The sequence below is a fragment of the Triturus cristatus genome, chromosome 11 (genome assembly GCF_964204655.1).
Source record: "Triturus cristatus chromosome 11, aTriCri1.1, whole genome shotgun sequence".
Taxonomy (NCBI): Eukaryota; Metazoa; Chordata; class Amphibia; order Caudata; family Salamandridae; genus Triturus; species Triturus cristatus.
In genome coordinates, this window is record NC_140594.1 from 52,058,590 (window position 1) to 52,078,578 (window position 19,989).

General features: G+C 46.1%; 1 protein-coding gene across 1 annotated transcript; it reads right to left on the reverse strand.

Moving 5' to 3' along the window:
• Window positions 1-913: 913 nt before the first annotated feature.
• Window positions 914-19,271, reverse strand: C11H22orf39 (chromosome 11 C22orf39 homolog). The gene is made up of 3 exons (XM_085634960.1): window positions 19,178-19,271; window positions 4,898-5,065; window positions 914-1,259 (listed from the first exon to the last, which is right to left on the reverse strand). Exons 1-3 carry the CDS (start codon window positions 19,199-19,201, stop codon window positions 1,131-1,133), a joined length of 321 nt encoding a protein of 106 aa, XP_085491086.1. The 5' UTR covers window positions 19,202-19,271; the 3' UTR covers window positions 914-1,130.
• Window positions 19,272-19,989: the final 718 nt, after the last annotated feature.

The window sequence follows — 19,989 nt, forward strand, 5'->3', positions numbered from 1 at the left end:
CCCTGATCCCAAGAGAAAATGTTTGCCATCATACCTGAAGGGGTGTACAAATGAGTGCCTCCATGTTTGCCAACACAATAGCAAGTCCAGCAGAGCGCAAGTGTACAGAGGGCCAATACTTCTCTGCGCTTTGTTGCCAATCCTAAGTATATCAGGAGGCAGGACTGTGACTTTCTCCCTTAGCCGGAGGACCAGAATGCATCTGTCCACCATTGCTTCACATGCCTCCCCAGTATACAGCGACTTTAGGGCACATTTGCCTCTATCTCTACTGCTGATGCCCCGACAGCACTTTTCCTTCAGCACTGCATCAAAAGAGGGACAGCTACCAGCCCAAGTGGTGCCTGGGCAGTGTAGCACCCCCTAAAATGTGGCATTATAGAGCCCAAAGTGAACTCCACCTGCAGAACTGAGTAAGATACAGGACAGTGAGACTGTCAGTTTTAACCCAGAACTGCACTTTGGGTACAGGCATGCATCTCCACTTTAAAACCGTATCCTTACTTTGAACACGGGTACACCATAGGAACAGATGCAGAATAAATGGCCTACTTACGCATATCACTTTTCATATCAATAATACTCCCTCTTTCACTTTATATCACTCTTAAAGAAACTTGGGAGACATCTTCATTCGGATGCCAAAAAACACACCATTGGCATACCTTGTGAGTGCAGTTCCTTATTCTCCTACGCCTCGGTGGAGCTAGTCTTCCATTTCTCTCCTCTATACTCATGATTACCCCACTCTAGACTGAGATTCTGTAAAATGACAGTGCCCATCGCCTATAAATTGAGTGTCAAGCTGAGCTGAACACCTTTGCTTTGCAGAGTTAACCTAAAGTACTAATTTAAAAGTGCCATTTCTTAACAATTCCATCCTGGTATCCGAAAACATTTTACGCACTGCAGCTCACATCCAACAGCTTTAATGTGTGAATATTTTACAGTGATTCCATTATAAAGACTGGCTCAAAGTTCAAGCATCCAGAAACATTCATGCTTATATGGAGAAGAAGTCTTCCCTCCTTCCTCGAGGTTAGCAACGTTCTAGAAGAGACTGCACAAAATTACAAGAGCCACGTTATGTGGCTCAGGACAGGGTTCCTGGTTGGTTCTCTGCTGCCTCTTCATTGCTTCGGTTTCTCAGAGCGCAGGGGGAGATACCACTCATTGGGAGGAGTCCTACGCAAAGTCCACACTGGCTCATATCTCTTCTTCTCTTCAAGACGGCTCTGCTCGCTTCTGCATAGAGCCTCCTACAAGGCAAACAAAGTAGAGACAATTGTGTGATTATTACATCAATCATATTACAAAAAGAGGGGGGGGACCGGGAGCATAATTAGAGAATAGGTCCAGTACCCATGCTCCCTCAAAATCACGTGTCAATATTGAGAGGGTAGCTGTTCCTAAAGATTTGAGAGAGAAGATTGTGTGTGCTCTAAGTATGGTCGGGCCAAATGAGTGTGGGGAATTTCTCCTTTGAAATATAGTGCCCTCACACACCCTTTCGGGTGTCCTGCTTCATCATGGGGCGTTGCTCCTCGTGGGGGTGGCGCTGCAGTCCCCCACGGGCCCCGCAAGAGGGCTCTTTATCGGAGATGTTTTTGGAGACGCCGCAGTTGTGCATGGGGGTGTGTGGGTCTATCTATGAGGGAAGTGAGTGGTGCGTTAAAACTACTAGGTAGAAGCCAAGACCTTTATTCACGGCTCTGTCTAGTATAGATTAAAAATTATCCTGGAGCTCCTCAGGGAACAAAATAATGAGGGCAGATATAAAATTTACTGCAGCTCTCAGGATAAAGGAGTGAATAGGGGGTGAAAGTCCTAGTAAAATAGGGTCAACATGTTTCGCGCTTCAGAGTAGGTCCATAAGGGATCCAATCGCGTTTCGTCAGGACCAAATCAAAAAAGTGAGTGTAAAGAATATGAATTACTTGAAATAGGTGCCAGTGAAGTAGAGTACTGTGAACCTATAGTACCTTGATAGTAAGGGGATATAGCGTCCTCGCGCTGGTAGGTGCTCCTTCTTTTAGGAAACCTACACCCAACCTAGTAAGGTAAAAACAAGGACAAACACACACATAGACAGAAAAAGGGAAAAGAAAAACACGGCATCTATCGTATTCATAATTCAATACATGTTGTGAATTCACTGCACAGTGGCACAACAAGTGTTCATTCACAACAGGCATGCTTCGTAGCGGTCTCCTTCACTTTGTCTTATAAGCTCTTTTTTGGCATTAATTTACTCTACCTGCATGTGAACTATTTACTAGGACTTTCACCCCCTATTCACTCCTTTATCCTGAGAGCTGCAGTAAATTTTATATCTGCCCTCATTATTTTGTTCCCTGAGGAGCTCCAGGATCATTTTTAATCTATACTAGACAGAGCCGTGAATAAAGGTCTTGGCTTCTACCTAGTAGTTTTAACGCACCACTCACTTCCCTCATAGATAGACCCACACACCCCCATGCACAACTGCGGCGTCTCCAAAAAGATCTCCGATAAAGGGCCCTCTTGCGGGGCCCCTGGGGGACTGCAGCGCCACCCCCACGAGGAGCAACGCCCCATGATGAAGCAGGACACCCGAAAGGGTGTGTGAGGGCACTATATTTCAAAGGAGAAATTCCACACACTCATTTGGCCCGACCATACTTAGAGCACACACAATCTTCTCTCTCAAATCTTTAGGAACAGCTACCCTCTCAATATTGACACATTATTACATCAATGCCAAAGCTTTGGGCAACTGTGCTTGCAAGGTTCGAGTTAAGGAAAGCCTAATTTAACCCCTTGCGTGCTCATGGCGGAACAACACTCCGTCATGAGCCACGGGCGCCGTGTGCGCATGACGGAGTGGTTCCGTCATGCTGCGGCCATTGCGGCCGCTCCGCCCTCGCGGCGCTGATTCCCTGCCTGTGTGGGCGAATAATGAGAGTGGGCGGAGACGTGACGGAACCACTCCGTCATGAGCACAGCGCGCTCGTGGCTCATGACGGAGTGGTTCCGTCACGAGCATGGCGGCGCCGCGCTGACCCTGAACCCCCCCAGCGCCGCGGCGGAATTCGTGCCGCGGCGAAGGGGTTAACCTACTTGTAAACCTCAGGTCAAAATTATCATCTTTCAGGGAGACTTGTCCTCATTATTATGCATGTTTTATATATTTAATTATTATTTTGATAGTTCTTTATAGCGCGAACATGAACCTTGCAGGTATCAGAGCGCTTTACAAACTTACAGAGAGCAGAGCAATAATAACAATGTCATATTCGAGAAAAAATACAGGATAAGATAGTATTCCAAAACGGAAGGGTGCGCTTTTCATTGTGCTGAAAGAGAGGAGATGATCCAATAAAAACAAAAATATCATAGTCATGAAAATTGAATGATCAGGCAGTGTCGAGAGTAGGGCGGGTAAAGTCAGGATTGGTAAGTCGAAAACACTAATGTAGCCGGTGAGAAGTAGTCATGAGTGTGATTGAGGAATCGGGATGGTTATCGTAGGATCTAGGGAAGAAATTTGTTCATAAGGAGTCCTTTGACTTCTTTCTTGAAGGATACAGTTGAGAGATTCATTCTGACTTCAGGGGGCAAGGTGTTCCAATTTCCCAGGGCAATCCCAGAGGGGGACAACTTAATTGTTTTGCATGAGAACACTCATGAAGCAAAACACAAGGGCCTCACCCTGTTTAGAATGAGAAACATTTAGAGAGAAATGTTAATAGGCATGGCTGGTGCATTAGTGCAAAAGATAATGAAGGGAGAGACTTGATTCTATTAAATAAACTTACAGTAGAGGAGTATAAGGTACTATGGACATTTAAATACCCCTATAGGCACGAGTATATTTCAGCAGATGATTGTTTTTAGAAGAAGGGGTGACTAGGAAACCCCCTGAATTGTGAGGATCAGAGATAATATGAAGTTACAGAAAAGGAGAACTAGCTTCCAGCATGAGTTTTGGGGTAAAAGCAGTAACTGAATTGAAATAGACAAGAGGAATACTTATATTGTAGACAAAAAACAGAGGGAATGTAAAAGTGCACTGTGGTGCTGCAACCAGAGGCTCTGGCAGTTTTGGTCTGCTACCAATGTCTCAGTAAAGCTTTCTGGCCTTAAGGGGCTGGCACAGCAAAATCAGCTCATGCCAACATTTGAAGCTTCTTTGATGCAACAGTATAAAAACAGATGCAGCAAATATTGTCCACAACCGGTCAGAACTTGCTCTGCAGGTTACATGTACACTGTTTACAAAACGTATCTAGATTTCAACCAAGCTTCTTCCGATTTCTGCGGTAGTCAGATTGTCAAGACCGAAGCAGCAGCGTTTAGATGATGGATGTCAGAAACATGTTGCGCTCTCCTCAACTGCTTTAGTCTCGTAAAAAAAATTCTTTGCAGACTGCTTCTGGCGAGCAAGGTGTTGAAAAGGAGGAGCACAGCTACTGAGGGCATTACTATCATTAAGCAGTATTCAGATCCATATTTTTTAATTGGAAAAATGAATGATATATAGGATGCATGGCCCCAATTCTGCACAATTTGGAAGAGGGGAAGCAAAGGTATAGTCAAAATATTTAAACTTTCTGTGGCATATGTACAGTGGGGAGGGGAAGAGTAGCCGCAGAGGGGTAGCTCTAAAGGGGTCAGAAATGTATTTGGCATGACATGTTCAAGATTGATAAAAAAGAGGTTACACCATTGCATAAAGGAGTGATGGTGAAATCAGAAACTGAATTGAAAAAAATAAAATGAAAAAAATTCTAGTCTAGGAAAAAAAACAGGACATGGAACTCGGTAAGGTCTACATTAACCTAGCGCACAGGCAAGTGGGCCTTTTGGTCCATACGTACCTAGGTCTAGGGATCGAATATGGTTTCACCCTTCATACCTTAGCTGCAGGGCTGTGCTTTTTTTCCCAGTCCTGGCATGCAGTGTAGTCAGTTTTCCACTGTTGGCAAGAAGGCATTTCCCCAAAGGTATAATAATAGTGGAACCAATTTCGAAGGCTCTTGCAGTGCTTCCATTCAGACCAGTAATCGTCACAAGCACGTGGCGGCTAGGAGAAAAGATACATTTAATATCAGATACAATATTAAATAGGAATGTCTGGCAGCACAATTACTCTGAAAAAAAGAGGGGGTCAATAGGCAGCTGTACAATTATTCAAAGCCACTTTGGGGACTATTGGCTTTTTCTTGAAAGCCAAAAATAACCATGGCATAGATAAAGCGCAGAGACAGACGGACAAGTGGTCTGCAGATCTGGACTACTACTTCTTATTATAGCCCAGTATGTCCATGTCTGTGTTGTCCTTTTCCAAATAGTCAGCTCGCACAGCTTGGATTTGGGGCATATACTTTCCCATATGCTGCATGCCTGTTTAAAGCTAAAATACTGATTTTTATATTCTTCAATGCATTTTTCAGTCATGAAAATCACATAGTCAGTACAGGTGGTCTCTACCCACACCACCAACACTGAAGTACTTTACAGAGTTTTCTCTGTGTAGAAGGTTTGCCCTCAACGTTTCAATCATACACCTGGTGAGGATCAATTTATCAATGGGAGTCTTTTAACTATGAAGATCAAAAGTGAACTCTTTTGAGCTAGTCTTGCCTTGTTTTTAATAAAAACATTTTTTGTTACTATGTTTGTCCACTGAGGGGCCTTCCTGATGTTGCAACACCACAAGCTCTTCTCTTTATCAAGGACCATCGCATCTTAGAATAAGCATCTTTTTTTTTTTTTTAAATAACTTTTTATTAACAACAAAATATGCAGCATTACAGTGGTCATGACACATGCATAGCACCGACATAGACGGAATACAAGTTGGGCATATGAGATAGTGAGCATTGCATTGATGACAGCTAGGTCAAAGTCACCCCCAGTCGCGGCACATTAAAGAGGTGATTCTCGACCCCGGTAAGGAACAGGGGGACCCACCACCCAGTATCTCGGCTAGGTTGCTCCAGGCGCTCAGGACGACGCCCCAACTCCCAAACTGTCTAGTATGGCCTGTCTTTCTCGTCAGAGTTCTATTGGGGGAGAAATGCAAAATGTCCCCCCGATATTTATTCCATCGCCCCCATTTGTGATCCCACTTTGCAGGGCAGCCTCGACCTTTATAGACTGTTTGCTCCGCCACCATCGAGAAATCCATATCATTGGCCCATGCGCGCAGCGGTGGAACAGCGGCCACACCACACATCTGAGCAATATTCCTTTTAGCTGTGGCCCAACCCAATGCCGCCCACTCCTGCTCCGCTTGGGTGAGGTCGGTATCATCCCACACATTGAGAAGGCATAGCTGAGGGGAGGGGGTGATCGCCTTACCAATGGCCCGCGCCATCTGCCGCGTGACTTCTACCCAATAGTGGTGTACAGGGGGGCAGGCCCACAATATATGTATAAATGTGCCAACTTGATGACAATTCCGCAGGCAGTGCTCATCAGGACGCCTACCTATTTTACGCAGCAAGGGTGCATCGAAGTACACCCGGTGCAGCACTTTGAGCTGAACCAGCCGGAGTCGCATTGGTCTCGCCACCTCCCGAGGGGAGGCAAACGCATCCCTCCAGTCTTCGTCAGATAGGTCACCCACATCTGTTTCCCACCGGGCCCGAACGTTCTGCATCGAGTCAGTGCGATTATTAATTAACTTTTTATACGTTAAGGAGATAGCCCTGCAGTCCATTGGATCTAGCAGCAATCTGTACTCCAAAGGCGAGTAATTCGGAAGGGAGGAATCCGCGGGCAAGGCGCGGTCGATAGCATGGCTGATTTGTAGATAGCGAAAGGGCTCCGAGGGAGCAAGCTGGTACTTGAGTTGAAGCTCTGCGAATGTCGGCAGCTTACCTTTACCCCAGACGTCCCCCACCTTAGAGATGCCAATAAGATCCCACTTATCGAATCCTGCGCAGGTGCTCAGCTGGCCCAGACAGTCAGGTTCCCAGAGCGGGGTGGCCTTCGTCAGCCTTCCGCACCACCCCATGCGCCTCTGGAGCTTATGCCAGACCTCCACCGTTCGGGCCATCGGGACCATCGGGCCAGTCAGGCCAAGGTTCTTCGGGTTGGAGTACAGCGCCCGGTTGTACCCTCCCTTTCCCATGAGCCAACGGTCCATTCGAAAGCTGGGGTCGTCATATGACCCGAACACCCACTGGTTAATCGCAATCAATTGCGTCGCTTGGTAATAAAGGCGTAGATCCGGCAATCCAATCCCGCCGTCATACCAGCCCATAGTCAATTTTTGCATCGCGATACGCGGTGTACCAGCTTCCCACAACAGCCCACGCAGTGCTGCATCGATCTTTAAGAAATAGGACTCAGGGATGGGTACGGATGTGTTTTGAAGGGCATAGAGGAAACGGGGAAGTGCCAGCATTTTGAAAAGGGCCGCCCTTCCCAGGAGGGTAAGGGGCAGTATTTTCCAGTGAATAACATCGGATTTGAACCGCTGCAGTGGGAGAATAAGCATCTTTAACTATGTTTCCACACATCAATCTGTCACTCTAATGTTTTATGATAAACATAGGAACTGTCATGTATTGCTAACCATCCATCATATCCAACCCATCTCTTTGTACCCACCCTAGCTGCTATATTGTCCTAAGTACCATGTTTTCAGGTTAGGCCGCTCCCCACGCTGCACAGCACCACCTGTTTGTTCGTGCCTTCAGCCCGCTGCTGCTGTAAGTTCGCCGCTGCTGTTAGTTAGCTGCCCCTCCTTTTCAGCCTTATTGTATTTTGTGCCTCCTGTAAATTGTTTTTTGTACTTGTTTAGCTGTTTTAGCAGTTTTTTCGCCTTATTTCTGTTTTGCACTGGTTTTACTGTCCCCTTTGCCATCTGTATCACCCACTCGTTTTCTCGCCGCTGCCTCCCCTGCGGCCCGCCCCCCTCTGCACGCCCATTCGCCACCCCGCTCCCGCCTCCCAGCTGCTCCTCCCTCCCACCTCCCCTTATATGGCGACTGCTGCGTGCCAGAGGCGTGCCTAAGGCAAGCCCGTTTGCGCCCGTCCGTGCCTGGACCGCGCCTAGCACCAGAACCCCTGGCCCCCGCGAACACACGACGCCTGTCTCCACTACGATGTCAGCACCCTCCTCGCACTCAACACCAGACGATCTCACACCTGCTTCCTGGATGCCCCGAAGCGCACCCAAGGACCCTTCTCCTGCAGGAGCTGCAGTTTCACCAGCATCCGACCCGCCATTCCACCCACTGAGGAAGGTCGCAACCACCTCAGATGCATTCTACTCAACACCCGTTCCGCCCGCAAACACGCCATCGAACTCTGAGACCTACTCGACTCCACCTCCCCAGACGTCGCCTTCCTGACGGAGACCTGGATGAACCCCTCCTCAGCACCTGACATCGCCATAGCCATCCCGGACGGCTACAAGATCACCCACAGGGACCGAACCAACGGAACAGGAGGAGGAATCACCATCGTCCACAGGAACACCCTCAGAGTCTCAACCAGCATCGACGACACCCTCAGCACCGCTGAACACCTGCACTTCCAGGTCCGCACCGATCCCAACACCATCCTCAGAGGAACCCTCGTCTACAGACCCCCCCGGACCACGGCCACAGTTCAGCGACTCCATCGCTGATTCCGTCAGTACGCACGCACTTGCATCCACAGACTACATCCTCCTCGGGGACCTGAACTTCCACCTCGAGAACAACAATGACACCAACTCCACCACCCTGATCGACAACCTCGGACTCAGACAGCTCGTCACAACTCCCACCCACTCTGCTGGTCACACGCTTGACCCCCATCTTCTCCGCGAGCCCCCACGTCTACTTCAGGCACACCACCGAACTCCATTGGACCGACCATCGCTGCACCCACTTCACCTTTCGGAAACCCACCTCGCACCACCGCACCCAACAGATCCCCCGCCGCTGCTGGAGCAAAGTCACGGAAGACCAGCTAAACACCATCCTTGCCTGAAGCCTACCCATCGACCCGACCGACGCCGACACAGCCGCCCGCAACCTCAGACAGTGGATCAACGACTGCGCCAACACCCTCGCCCCGATCAAGAAACCCTCCAACAGACACACCAACAAGAAAGCCAGCTGGTTCACCGCTGACCTCCAGGCCTCCAAGCAAACCTGCCGAAAACTAGAGAAGAAATGGCTCCGCGATCAGACACAGGACAGCTACGCAGCCCACAAGAATGCCATCCGCAGACACCATCACCTCATCAGATCCGCCAAAAGGGCCTCCTTCAAAGACCACCTAGACAACAACGCACACAACAGCAAAGAGCTCTTCAACATCGTTAAGAAACACTCCAACCCCAGCGACATCCTACCTTCGCAAGACCTGTGCGACTCCCTTGCAACCTTCTTCCATCGCAAGATCGCAGACATCCACGACAGCTTCACCACCATGACCACCCTGACAGCCACCGAGACCTCTGACCCCACGGCCACCACCCACACCGACCCCCTGCTCACCTGGACTTACATAAACGACAAGGAAACCATCAAAATCATGAACACCCCTTCCGATCCGAAGCCACCGAGATCATCTGCGGCGTACCCCAGTGTTCCTCCCTCAGCCCGACATTGTTCAACATCTACATGGCACCGCTAGCTCAAGTCGCCTGACTGCACGACCTCAACCTCATGTCCTACGCCGACGACACCCAGCTGATTCTCTCCCTCACCAAGGCCCCCCTCACCGCCAAAACCAACCTCCACGAAGGAATGAAAGCCGTCGCAGAGTGGATGAAGAACAGCCGTCTGAAGCTGAACTCGGACAAGATGGAAGTCCTCATCCTCGGCTCCAACCCCTCGGCCTGGGACGACTCCTGGTGGCCGACTGTACTGGGAGCAGCACCAACACCCACCGACCACGCACGCAACCTGGGGTTCATCCTTGACTCAACACTCTCCATGACCAAGCAGGTCAACGCCGTCTCGTCCTCCTGCTTCAACACTCTCTGCATGCTCCGCAGGATCTACAGGTGGATCCCCATCGAGACAAGAAAAACAATCACCCAGGCCCTCGTCAGCAGCAGGTTGGACTACGGAAACGCCCTCTACGCAGGAGCCTCAGCCATACTCCTGAAACTAATACAACATATACATAACGCCTCCGCACGCCTGATCCTCGACATCCCTCACCGCAGCCACATCACACCCCACCTGAGAGACCTGCACTGGCTTCCCGTCAACAAGAGAATCACCTTCAAGCTCCTCACCCACGCACACAAGGCACTCCACAACACCGGACCGGCATACCTCAACAGACGACTCACCTTCTACACCCTGAACCGGCAGCTCCGCTCCGCCGACCTCGCCCTCGCCACCGTCCCCCGCATCCGAAGAGCGACCACCGGCGGCAGATCGTTCTCCCACCTCGCCGCTAAGCCCTGGAACACCCTCCCCGTCCGCCTACGGCAGACCCAGCACCTACTAACCTTCAGGAGGCTACTCAAGACCTGGCTATTCGAGCAGTAGCAGCACCCCTCCCCCTTCCCCCCCAGTGCCTTGAGACCCTCACGAGTGAGTAGTGCGCTTTACAAATATTCTGATTGATTGATTGATTTTCTGTTGCCATGCACAGTATTTCTTGTCAAAATGCTCTATAATGTGCTAAATTATAAACAGTAACAGATCCTAAAGGTGCGTCTCAAATTAGACTGTGCCAGGGACCTCCCCAGCTCCAGGCTTTTCATAAGGGGCTTTCTGAGATCCCTTAATAATCGCTTACAGACCTTGAAAGATATGCTTGAATTTGATAAAGCGCAGCGAATCATACCAAGGAGGGTATATCCCGGCGCTCATGCAAGTCTCCAGACAATAAAACAGCCACATTTTCAACATTTTCTTGAATTTAACAAAGTCTATGCAACAACGGAGATGGAAAGGCAGCTGATTTCAGGCAAGAGGGGCCACGAAACAGAAAGCTTTGGCACGGTGTCTAGTGGTGCAGACATGTGGGACTGTCAGATGCTCCTTGTCGCTCAATCTTAAAGTGCAGGAAGCCGGTGGCAATGCAATTTAACCATTAGGTAGGGAGGGGCCTTGTCTATCAAGGACTTATGAGTGGGACAACAGGTCTTAAACAAAATACATTTCAGAATAAGAAGCCAATGCAGATCTCTCAAAATAGGAACCGAGGGAAGAGCCAGCCATATCTGACGAGGCGGGCAGCAGTATTTTGCACCACCTGGAGTTTAGACAGTAAGATGTAATTAACTTTCATAAATAGTTAATTACTGTAGGAAAGATGTCTTATGACCAAGGCCTGGACCAGCGTTTTACTGGCAAAAGATGGTAGCCAAGGAAAGACCCTCCTCAGGAGTCACATAGTCACAAAACAGAAACCGCATAATGGCATGATGTGATTCTTTATGGAATGTTTTTGATTTAGTTTAATGACCAGATTTTTCACAGCATGACATGGTGATGGAGCTACCCCCAGCTCCGCAGGCCACCGCTCAGGGCTCCAGAGGCCCTGGGCTTTCCCAAACAGTAAGATCTCAGATTTTTCAACATTCAGCTGGAGACAGTTGGTTGTCATCCAATTAGCAATTTTCCTACGACAGTCTTGGAAGCAGCGTTTTGCTTCACCAATATCCTGCTCCATCGAGATGATCAGCTGAGCGTCATTGGCATATGAGATTACATCAAAGCCACAAGATTTAACAATCAGGGCAAATGGGGCCACATAGATGTTAAACAAAGCCAGGCTTAGGGAGGAGCCCCGAGGCCCCTCCCTATTTAATGGAGATACTGCAACAATTTGAATGGGCCCAGCATGATCGATTTTACAGCTCAGTCTGAAGTATGCCAGCCACAGTAGGGCCTTGCTTCCGACACCAATTGCCTGCAGCCTGTTGATCAAAACTGCATGGGAAACGGCGTTGAAAGCTCTAACAACACAAGCATGGCAGGGAAACCAGCATCCAAAGTACAACGTAAAAAGTCTGTGACTGCCACCAGCGCAGTCTCTATGCTGTGAGCAGCTATGAATCCCAATTGAGAAAGATCCAGCATCTTGTGGACTCTCTACACAGTGCACCTCATTTTGGTACACTATACAGAGAGCCAGCTTCCTACATACTGGTGCCCAGAAAAAGGTGTGCTCGATGAGCTAAACACTATAGTTTGAAGTATTTATTTATCAAATATTACAGGTCTGAGGGTCAGTAACTGTGCAAGGCACTTTTAGCTATGCCCCAGAGACATGAGAAGAAGCCAAAAGGGAGTGGATTGAGGGCTGATGCTCCTGCTGCCTGCTGAGCTGCATGCATATGGCTGATGCAGTACAGTTATTGTTTTTTAACAGAAGTTAACTACTAAGGTGATTTCACACTACTGAAGCACTGGTGGAAGGCAGGAATACAAAAGTGTTTCCCAAACTGGGTCGCCAGTCAATTTTTCTGGTAAGTCGCAAATGAGCATAAAAGATGCCTTTCCATTTTGCGTTAATCTTGTCATATTTGCTTCAAATGTACTAGTTGAAATATGATAAGGCAATTTCCAAGAGAAATAGAAATGTCTAGATTTCATAAATATTAATTGAGTCTACCTTGTTTTATACTATGTATCGCTAAAATCCAACTGGAAATCACAGTATATCTAACATGGCGATATGAACTATTTTTAGATTTTTAACATATCGGGAGGTAAATAGAAACGTGACGAACATCCAGAATTAAAAGGACACGTCGACTGAACCCTTCAATATCTGGATAACGATCTACTACCTAATTGTAAGCATACAGATAGGGAGACCATATGCAAATGAAGATATTCAATTAATAGAACTAGTTTAATTTCTATCTCTTTTATTTTCTATCTTTCACCTTTGCTTTTTCCATACTTTACAATGTGATTCCAATGAAATTAGTGTAATATAATAAGGCACCAATGTTTATAAAGAGTGTATGCATCTTATGTGCCTCTATGTAATGTTTATGCAAATGCCAATAAAAAAAAAGAATTGTCAAAAAAAAAGAAGAGTGTATGCATCTTAGCTGTATCAAGTTTTATATGATTAAAGTAGCTCAATGAAAATGTTCAGTAACCAATAGTGACATTTCAACGTTTGATATCAAGTATATTTTTATCGTTTTTTCAGAGAATTTTGTGGCAATTCCTGATGATGGCGTTCTTTACGCCGAAACGTGCGTCGAAGATTTAACAACTGCCACGCACATGGTGTTTTATGTATATTTTTAATGTATTTTTATGAAACGATATGATGTTTTGAATGTATTCAACACTGTTATAGGTTTTAACAAATAAAAATGATTATTATGAATTTGTATATGTGAAGATTAAATGATTTGATATAAGATTGCACATATTTTGGTTCTGGTTCACTGAGCTTAACACTATAGGGGGATACTTATCTGTTCAGTTGCCTAGGAATTTATTTTCTATTATATTTGCTTCAACGACAGAGGTCAAATGTCAGGCTATGTCTTCTGTTTTCAAAGTGAACTATGTGACAATCTTGCTGGGCTGCTGAAAGTGTGATAGGAAGGGCTGTACAATGCAATTTTTTGTAACACAACAAAATGTAAAGTCCTATAAATTACCTATACACATGTTTTAGAATATATCAGCAGTAAGGAAAGCAAAAATAAAGCAAATTTTTTTGTAATTCTCAAATGGTACGGAAACAAACATTTTAATAGGATCAAAAAAAAATCATGACAATGTTACTTGGTGATGTGCAAATGGTAAATATTCACTGAAACCTGATTTCCACCAATTATCATTTGTGAGCTATATAGTTTTATCAGTAAAACTGAATGTCTGTGGAAATGTAGCGACCATTTCAATGGAAAATGTGCTGCTTGTATATGACAGTGCGCTACTGCATGATGCTTAAGCAATATATCTGCGACAGCGTGCTCCAAAATGCACCACCACCTACGAATATGGGTACAGGAGCTCGACAGATGCATGATAGCTGAAAAAGAAGTGTTCATTATTAGAGGGTGCCCTAAAAAGTGGGAAAGGAAATGGAAGGCGTGGAATAGTTATAGAGGGTCCCTATGCACATCCCCGCTGGCAGACCTGACATTAAGACGGAGAGAACTCAGAGAAGCGTTGACATTGTGAATGCAATCATATGTATATGTTTTAAAAAGTGTTCTATGGTGCTACAGACATAAATGTGAATATATCTGTGTACTTGGCAAAATTAATAAAATGTTATTCCAAAATGCACCACCAGCTACAAACTACACCCTTACCACTCTCCTGCTGAATACATTTACTACGCTTTGTGTGAATCTAGGACTATTCACAATCCCTATGAATTCAGTGATGTAACATTGATTTCAGCACCCCCACTCTGAAAATTGTTACAACACCACAGGTGCTGAAGTATGTAAAGTTTCAAAACAAACCTCTGCAAGTTTTCCCAAGTAAGACTCCTGGTGAACATTTCAGTATTTCTTTTACTATTTTTTACTTCACAAAGCCATTTTACCAAAGAATGAGCTCACTATACAAGATCATACAAAATCATTCACTGGTGTACTACACAAACCAATTTAGAATTATGGATGTGGGCTAAGCACCAGAGCTGCTGACTTTGAATCTAGGGAACGAGATTTGAGTTCCGGCATTGGATCTGGGCAAGTCACTTAATCTCCTGTGCTTAAAAACAATAAACTGAATCTGATCTTATGTAATGTAATCCGGAACTCATGTAAAGCGCTCCAATGCTCTTGGGCAGTGTTCGTGTTACATACTACTGCTATATATATCACATATATGAGTCCAAAATGGGCCTCGTTTTAACACAAAAATGGATATGAGGCATTACCCCACACTCTGCTGTAGAAGGAGTTTTTCAAAGTTGCTAAAATCACCCCACTCTGAAAAGTGTTCCAGCTCCAGTGCAGTTTACCATCTGCCACTTGTATGGGCAGATCCATTTTTTGGCCACTGTCCAATAAAGAAATATCGAAGAGCGTGGTCAAGGTTATGATATTTAAAAATAATTGCTGTTAGAGAGGAACACAAAAATTGTAAAGAGTGTTATTTTGGTAATTCACAGCATTTTGAAAGCATGTGTACTATTACATTAAAAAATCGCCCCAGTCTCACACCCATTAATGCTAGATGGGTTGCGAAAGCTTATCATTCTAAAAATTGTGCCATGGTTCTGAAAAGTTCGGGAAGCACTGATTTACAGAGTTTTACTGTAGCTATTCATGCTCAGTCCATCCATCTCCAAGTAACTTTAAAACTGAAAAAAGTGTCAAGACACAAGGACAAATATCTAAAACAGGTAATTTCCTGGGACACCTGGTCCCCCTATGGATGCTTGTGATGCACGAGCACCTCATTGTCAATTTTTAGAACAAGCATTGGCATAGCCAATAGGTCTCGCTTTTGGGACCTTCTAAGTATTTAGTTATGCAGCACAATATCCTTGGTGCAACCACATCAACTGTTGTGTGGCTAAACACTTATACGGTCCCAAAGGCGAGACCTACTGGCTAAGCCAATGCCTGGTGTGGTTGTGTGTGTGGTTGTGTGTGTGTGTGTGGTTGTGTGTTTGTGTGTGTGTGTGTAGTTGTGTATGCGTGTGGTTGTGGGTGCGGTTGTGGGCGTGTGTGTGGTTGTGTGTGTGGTTGTGTGTGTGGTTGTGTGTGTGGTTAGTTGTGTGTGGGTGGTTGTGTGTGGGTGGTTGTGTGTGGGTGGTTGTGTGTGGGTGGTTGTGTGTGGGTGGTTGTGTGTGTGTGGTTGTGTGTGTGGTTGTATGTGTGGTTGTATGTGTGGTTGTGGGTGTGTGTGGTTGTGGGTGTGTGGTTGTGTGTGTGTGGTTGTGGGTGTGTGGTTGAGGGTGTGGTTGTGGGTGTGGTTATGTGTTTAGTTGTGTGTGTGTGTGGTTGTGTGTGTGGTTGTGTGTGTGTGTGGCTGCACGTGTGTGTGGGTGGTTGTGTGTGTCGTGTGTGTGGTTGTATGTGTGGTTGTGTGTGTGGTTGTGTGGGTGGTTGGTGTGTGTGGTTGTGTGTGTGGTTGTGTGTGTGTGGTTGTGTGTGGTTGTGTGTGTGTGGTTGTGTGTGTGTGGTTGTGTGTGTGGTTGCGAGTGGGGTTGCGAGTGGGGTTGTGTGTGTAGTGTGTGGTTGTGTGTGTGGTTGCGAGTGGGGTTGCGAGTGGGGTTGTGTGTGTAGTGTGTGGTTGTGTGTGTGTGGTTGTGTGTGTGTGGTTGTGTGTGTGTGGTTGTGTGTGTGTGTGGTTGTGTGTGTGTGTGGTTGTGTGTGTGTGGTTGTGTGTGTGTGTGGTTGTGTGTGTGTGTGGTTGTGTGTGTGTGTGTGTGTGTGTGTGTGGTAGACGTTTGAAAGCCACCCTTGGCAGTGAACCGGCAGAGAGTGATAGATGTAATGTTTGCTTTCCTCTCACTATGCCCAGCCTGCGCCCTGTCACATGAGAAAGGCTCCTGCGAGCGACCTCCATCGAGAGAAGCGCTCTCGCCTCAATCCGCGGAACGATATTACCAGAAGTAAAAGCACGCGGCTTCAAAAACAGGAACAGGCCTGGGACCCAGCGCGCGCTTCCAGGAAAGTCTAATAGAAGCAAACAATCCAAGCAGACACATTGGATCTGTCAAAATCTCCGATAGCCCAAGGCAAGAAGCAGAACAGGAAACGAGGAGATAGGATGAAAATGAGAGGGCTCTGTGGGAATGTTTCTTTCCTAACCGCCTTCCAACATACACTTATTTCATCATAAGAGCGAGGGTGTCGGGCACGTCAAGAGTGTATTTATTGCCCAGGTAGCAAGGGCATAAGGTCCGCAAAGGCAAAAGGGGCTGCATGCCATTTTATACATCTTAGACAGGCAACAGCATATTACATGCTGTGCCTCTTAAAGCAAAGGCCCAAGCTTGTAAAATATAAACTACAAGTCCCAGAATGCAAAGTGCTTTTCACTAAATAGTCATGGCTGGATGAAAGCGGTACACATGACAAGCAGCCACTTGAGGAGCTGTGCATCTACATCAAGTACCCACGTTAAGTCCCCCAATCTTGATATGAGAGTTGCCAAAAACCTAACTCATTGTGGCAATCTCGACAATGGAATGTGTACATGCCACCAGAAAAGAATGAGACATTTTAACTGCAGGTAATACAAAAAACGACACCCGGGATACCATGTTCCAAGTAAGTCTTCATTTAACACCTGGATGAATTTTGGGAGTTGTAGTGACTAACCACCCCTATGAGTACGAATTGAGCTATATAATTTAGATTCTCCACAACAAATAAGTAAGCGAAAACCGCGTCACCACGAGAGTAGCGAGCAGCAGCTGTGTGGGAAGAGAGTGCGGTGTATTGTATTAGCTTAGCACTTAGGTAGCGCTTTCTGCCCTTGATGAGACGCAGGAGCGCTCTGCTGACATACAGCGTGAAGAAGAAAAGCTATAAGTGATCTTGGTGAAAGGGAGCTGGAACCGGTGAAAATACTCGAACGAGAGAACAGCTCTAAAATTTCGAAAGGCTCGTTGAAATAAACTGTAGGCCACCCCTACCCAAAATGAACCGGAAGGGACTATTAAAAGGGACATATGTTTGAAATCAAGCACAATCGAGTGGTCTCGTCAGTGAAAAGCCAGCGTCTGTATAACTGTCTAAACAAACAAGGAAGACAAAAGTAGCGTATGTCTTCCCGTGGGCTCGAGCTCCCCGTGCACTACTGTACGTCAGTCTCGCGCCCAGATTGAAGTGTCACTTTAATCTCGCTAAACGCGGGCTTTGAAGCGGCAAGGGGCGGGGGAGCGCATTCCAGGCGGGGGAGCGGACCCTTTGAAGTAGGTGCACGCGCCAGTGGGCTGAAGCGCTTCCCAAAAGTTGATTGCATGGCGGCACGATGCACGTGATTGTGCGCGTACTCGCCATGCAATCCACTTTTGGGAGCCCCTTACTAGAGTCTTGCATAGCAATTGCTACGCAATAGCTAGGCGAGACCTAAAAACGGTGGCCCTGAGAGAGCCAGTGGCTCTTAGCCTGAGGACCTAATGTTGGAATGGATATGGGATTCAATTGAGTGAATGCATCACACGTGTGCACAGGTCACCACTGTGAACTAGGGCCAATTTCAACGTAAGTGTTCAAGAGAGAACCTGCATTAATTGCAGAAGGTGCATTCATGACACCCTGAAAAGGCCTATTTCTGTAAGGGCCTGCTGCTTGATCACGTCTGGGATATAACAGGGTTCTATCATAAAAGGCTTGGTAAAATGGGAATCAGCAAACTGCTCATCCTGCTTTGGTGAAGTATCTTTAGGAGCAAGTCATATGGATGCCATGCATGCCAAAAGACCTGATTCAGACAAGAGTCTCCTAATTTGTAAATAAAACAAATGTCTTCATTTTGGCTGTCTCCCCCCTGAAATTGATTCTGCTTCAATAGAACTCAATGGGGTGAATACATTCTCTTTTATTTTTAAATCTCCCACTTTTCTCTTCTAAAGTGTTGTCATGTGTGGGTTGCCATAGTTCTCAGAAGGCAAAATTGGCCATTTGTTTATGTTTTGCTGTCCTGTGAGGGTAAAGAGCTGATGGGCGGAAATAATTTGTGTAAAATTCTTAGTACTCTTTTATAACCGAAATTATGTCTCTGTTGCTATAGTAATCATTAAGAAATAATTTAGTCGGCTCTCAAATACTTTGTTAATGATTTTTACTAGTATTTGCGGTTCAAAAGGGAGAAAATACAGTATTTCACCTATTTTACACCGCTATTTACTAACATATGAATAAAATACGGGCTAGGTTGGGGAAATGCCAGTTAGGTGGCAACCCTAGCCACATAGGAACTTCAGCCTGGTAACTGATTTAGCATAGGTTTCGTAGCAAATTGATTTTTCCTGAAAAAATTTCACTAACCTGCTTAAGTAAAAAAAAAGCTCTGTAATTTGAGAATTTCTCTTTTGTCATTTTTTTAAAAACTGCTTGTCAATTTTTTGGGTAAAGATACCTCACTGAAGTCAGAACGGGTATTTTGGCCAACTTTCATTTGCATTCTGAGATTGGTTACGCTTGTTTACTCATTATCAGGGTGATCATAAACAACCCTGCGGCGGGTGCCCCCCCGGATTTCCTTATGAAAGGGGGCACAATAAATCAATGGGCAGACAGTCCTTTATTTATGTCCATGCCACTCACCCTCCAGTCTCCTCTGTCAGCCATGCTTCCCCGGGTGCCTCAAGCTCCACCGCAGCCAATGACAGCACGAAAGTTTTGCTTCCTGTTGCCAGAGTCTGGCCAATTACATCAACAGAAAACGCTCCGCCTACTAGCCTTCTGCAGCCAATCAATATCCGCCTCTCGGCCTTTCATGCCGGTTTGAGGTGGTGTACGATTTACGTAATGCTTGCCAATCAGCTATTACCTTTTCCTGACTGACATTTTACTGAACGAATGGACAGTGTACATAAAAGCTTCTTATTGGATGAGAACCGCACCCAGGACGAGAGACACGGTGTCCCCTCGTGACCTTGTAGTCTACATAGAACGGGGACTGCAATACACAGGCGTCAATAAGGCTCTGCTTTTAAAAAAAAATATTAATTGAATTTATTTTATGAAATTAAAGTCAGAGAGCCACGTAACAATCAAATCACAATTGGTAGCGTTAGGCTAATGTTTGCGAATACCTGAGAGGGCGATTGAGAAGGGAATTGTGGTTGGTTAGTTGACAGCAGGGCAACTGGAATAATGATGAGGCAGGGGAGGTCCAAATTATGCTGTAGGGTTGACTAATTATGCGGTAAGAAAAAGCACATTATGCAGCTAATGTGGCGCATTTGATTACTTCATTATTTTGCAATGTTTACACTTATTAACACTGAGCAATGTTTACACTTATTAACACTGAGCATTGGTTGCACCGGTGAACAACCATTACAACGCAACTTTTACAACGCACTGCCATTACAACGAAACTGTTACAACGCAAATGCTGTGACAACGCATGC

Bases quoted from the DNA above. Each gene is read 5' to 3' on its own strand.
- C11H22orf39 (XM_085634960.1), bottom strand. From the start codon at position 19,201: ATGGCTGACAGAGGAGACTGGAGG. The intron at 5,066-19,177 runs GTGAGTGGCATG...CTTTTCTCCTAG, and splicing joins CTGACAGAGGAGACTGGAGG to CCGCCACGTGCTTGTGACGA. The intron at 1,260-4,897 runs GTATGAAGGGTG...TTTGCCTTGTAG, and splicing joins AGCACAGCCCTGCAGCTAAG to GAGGCTCTATGCAGAAGCGA.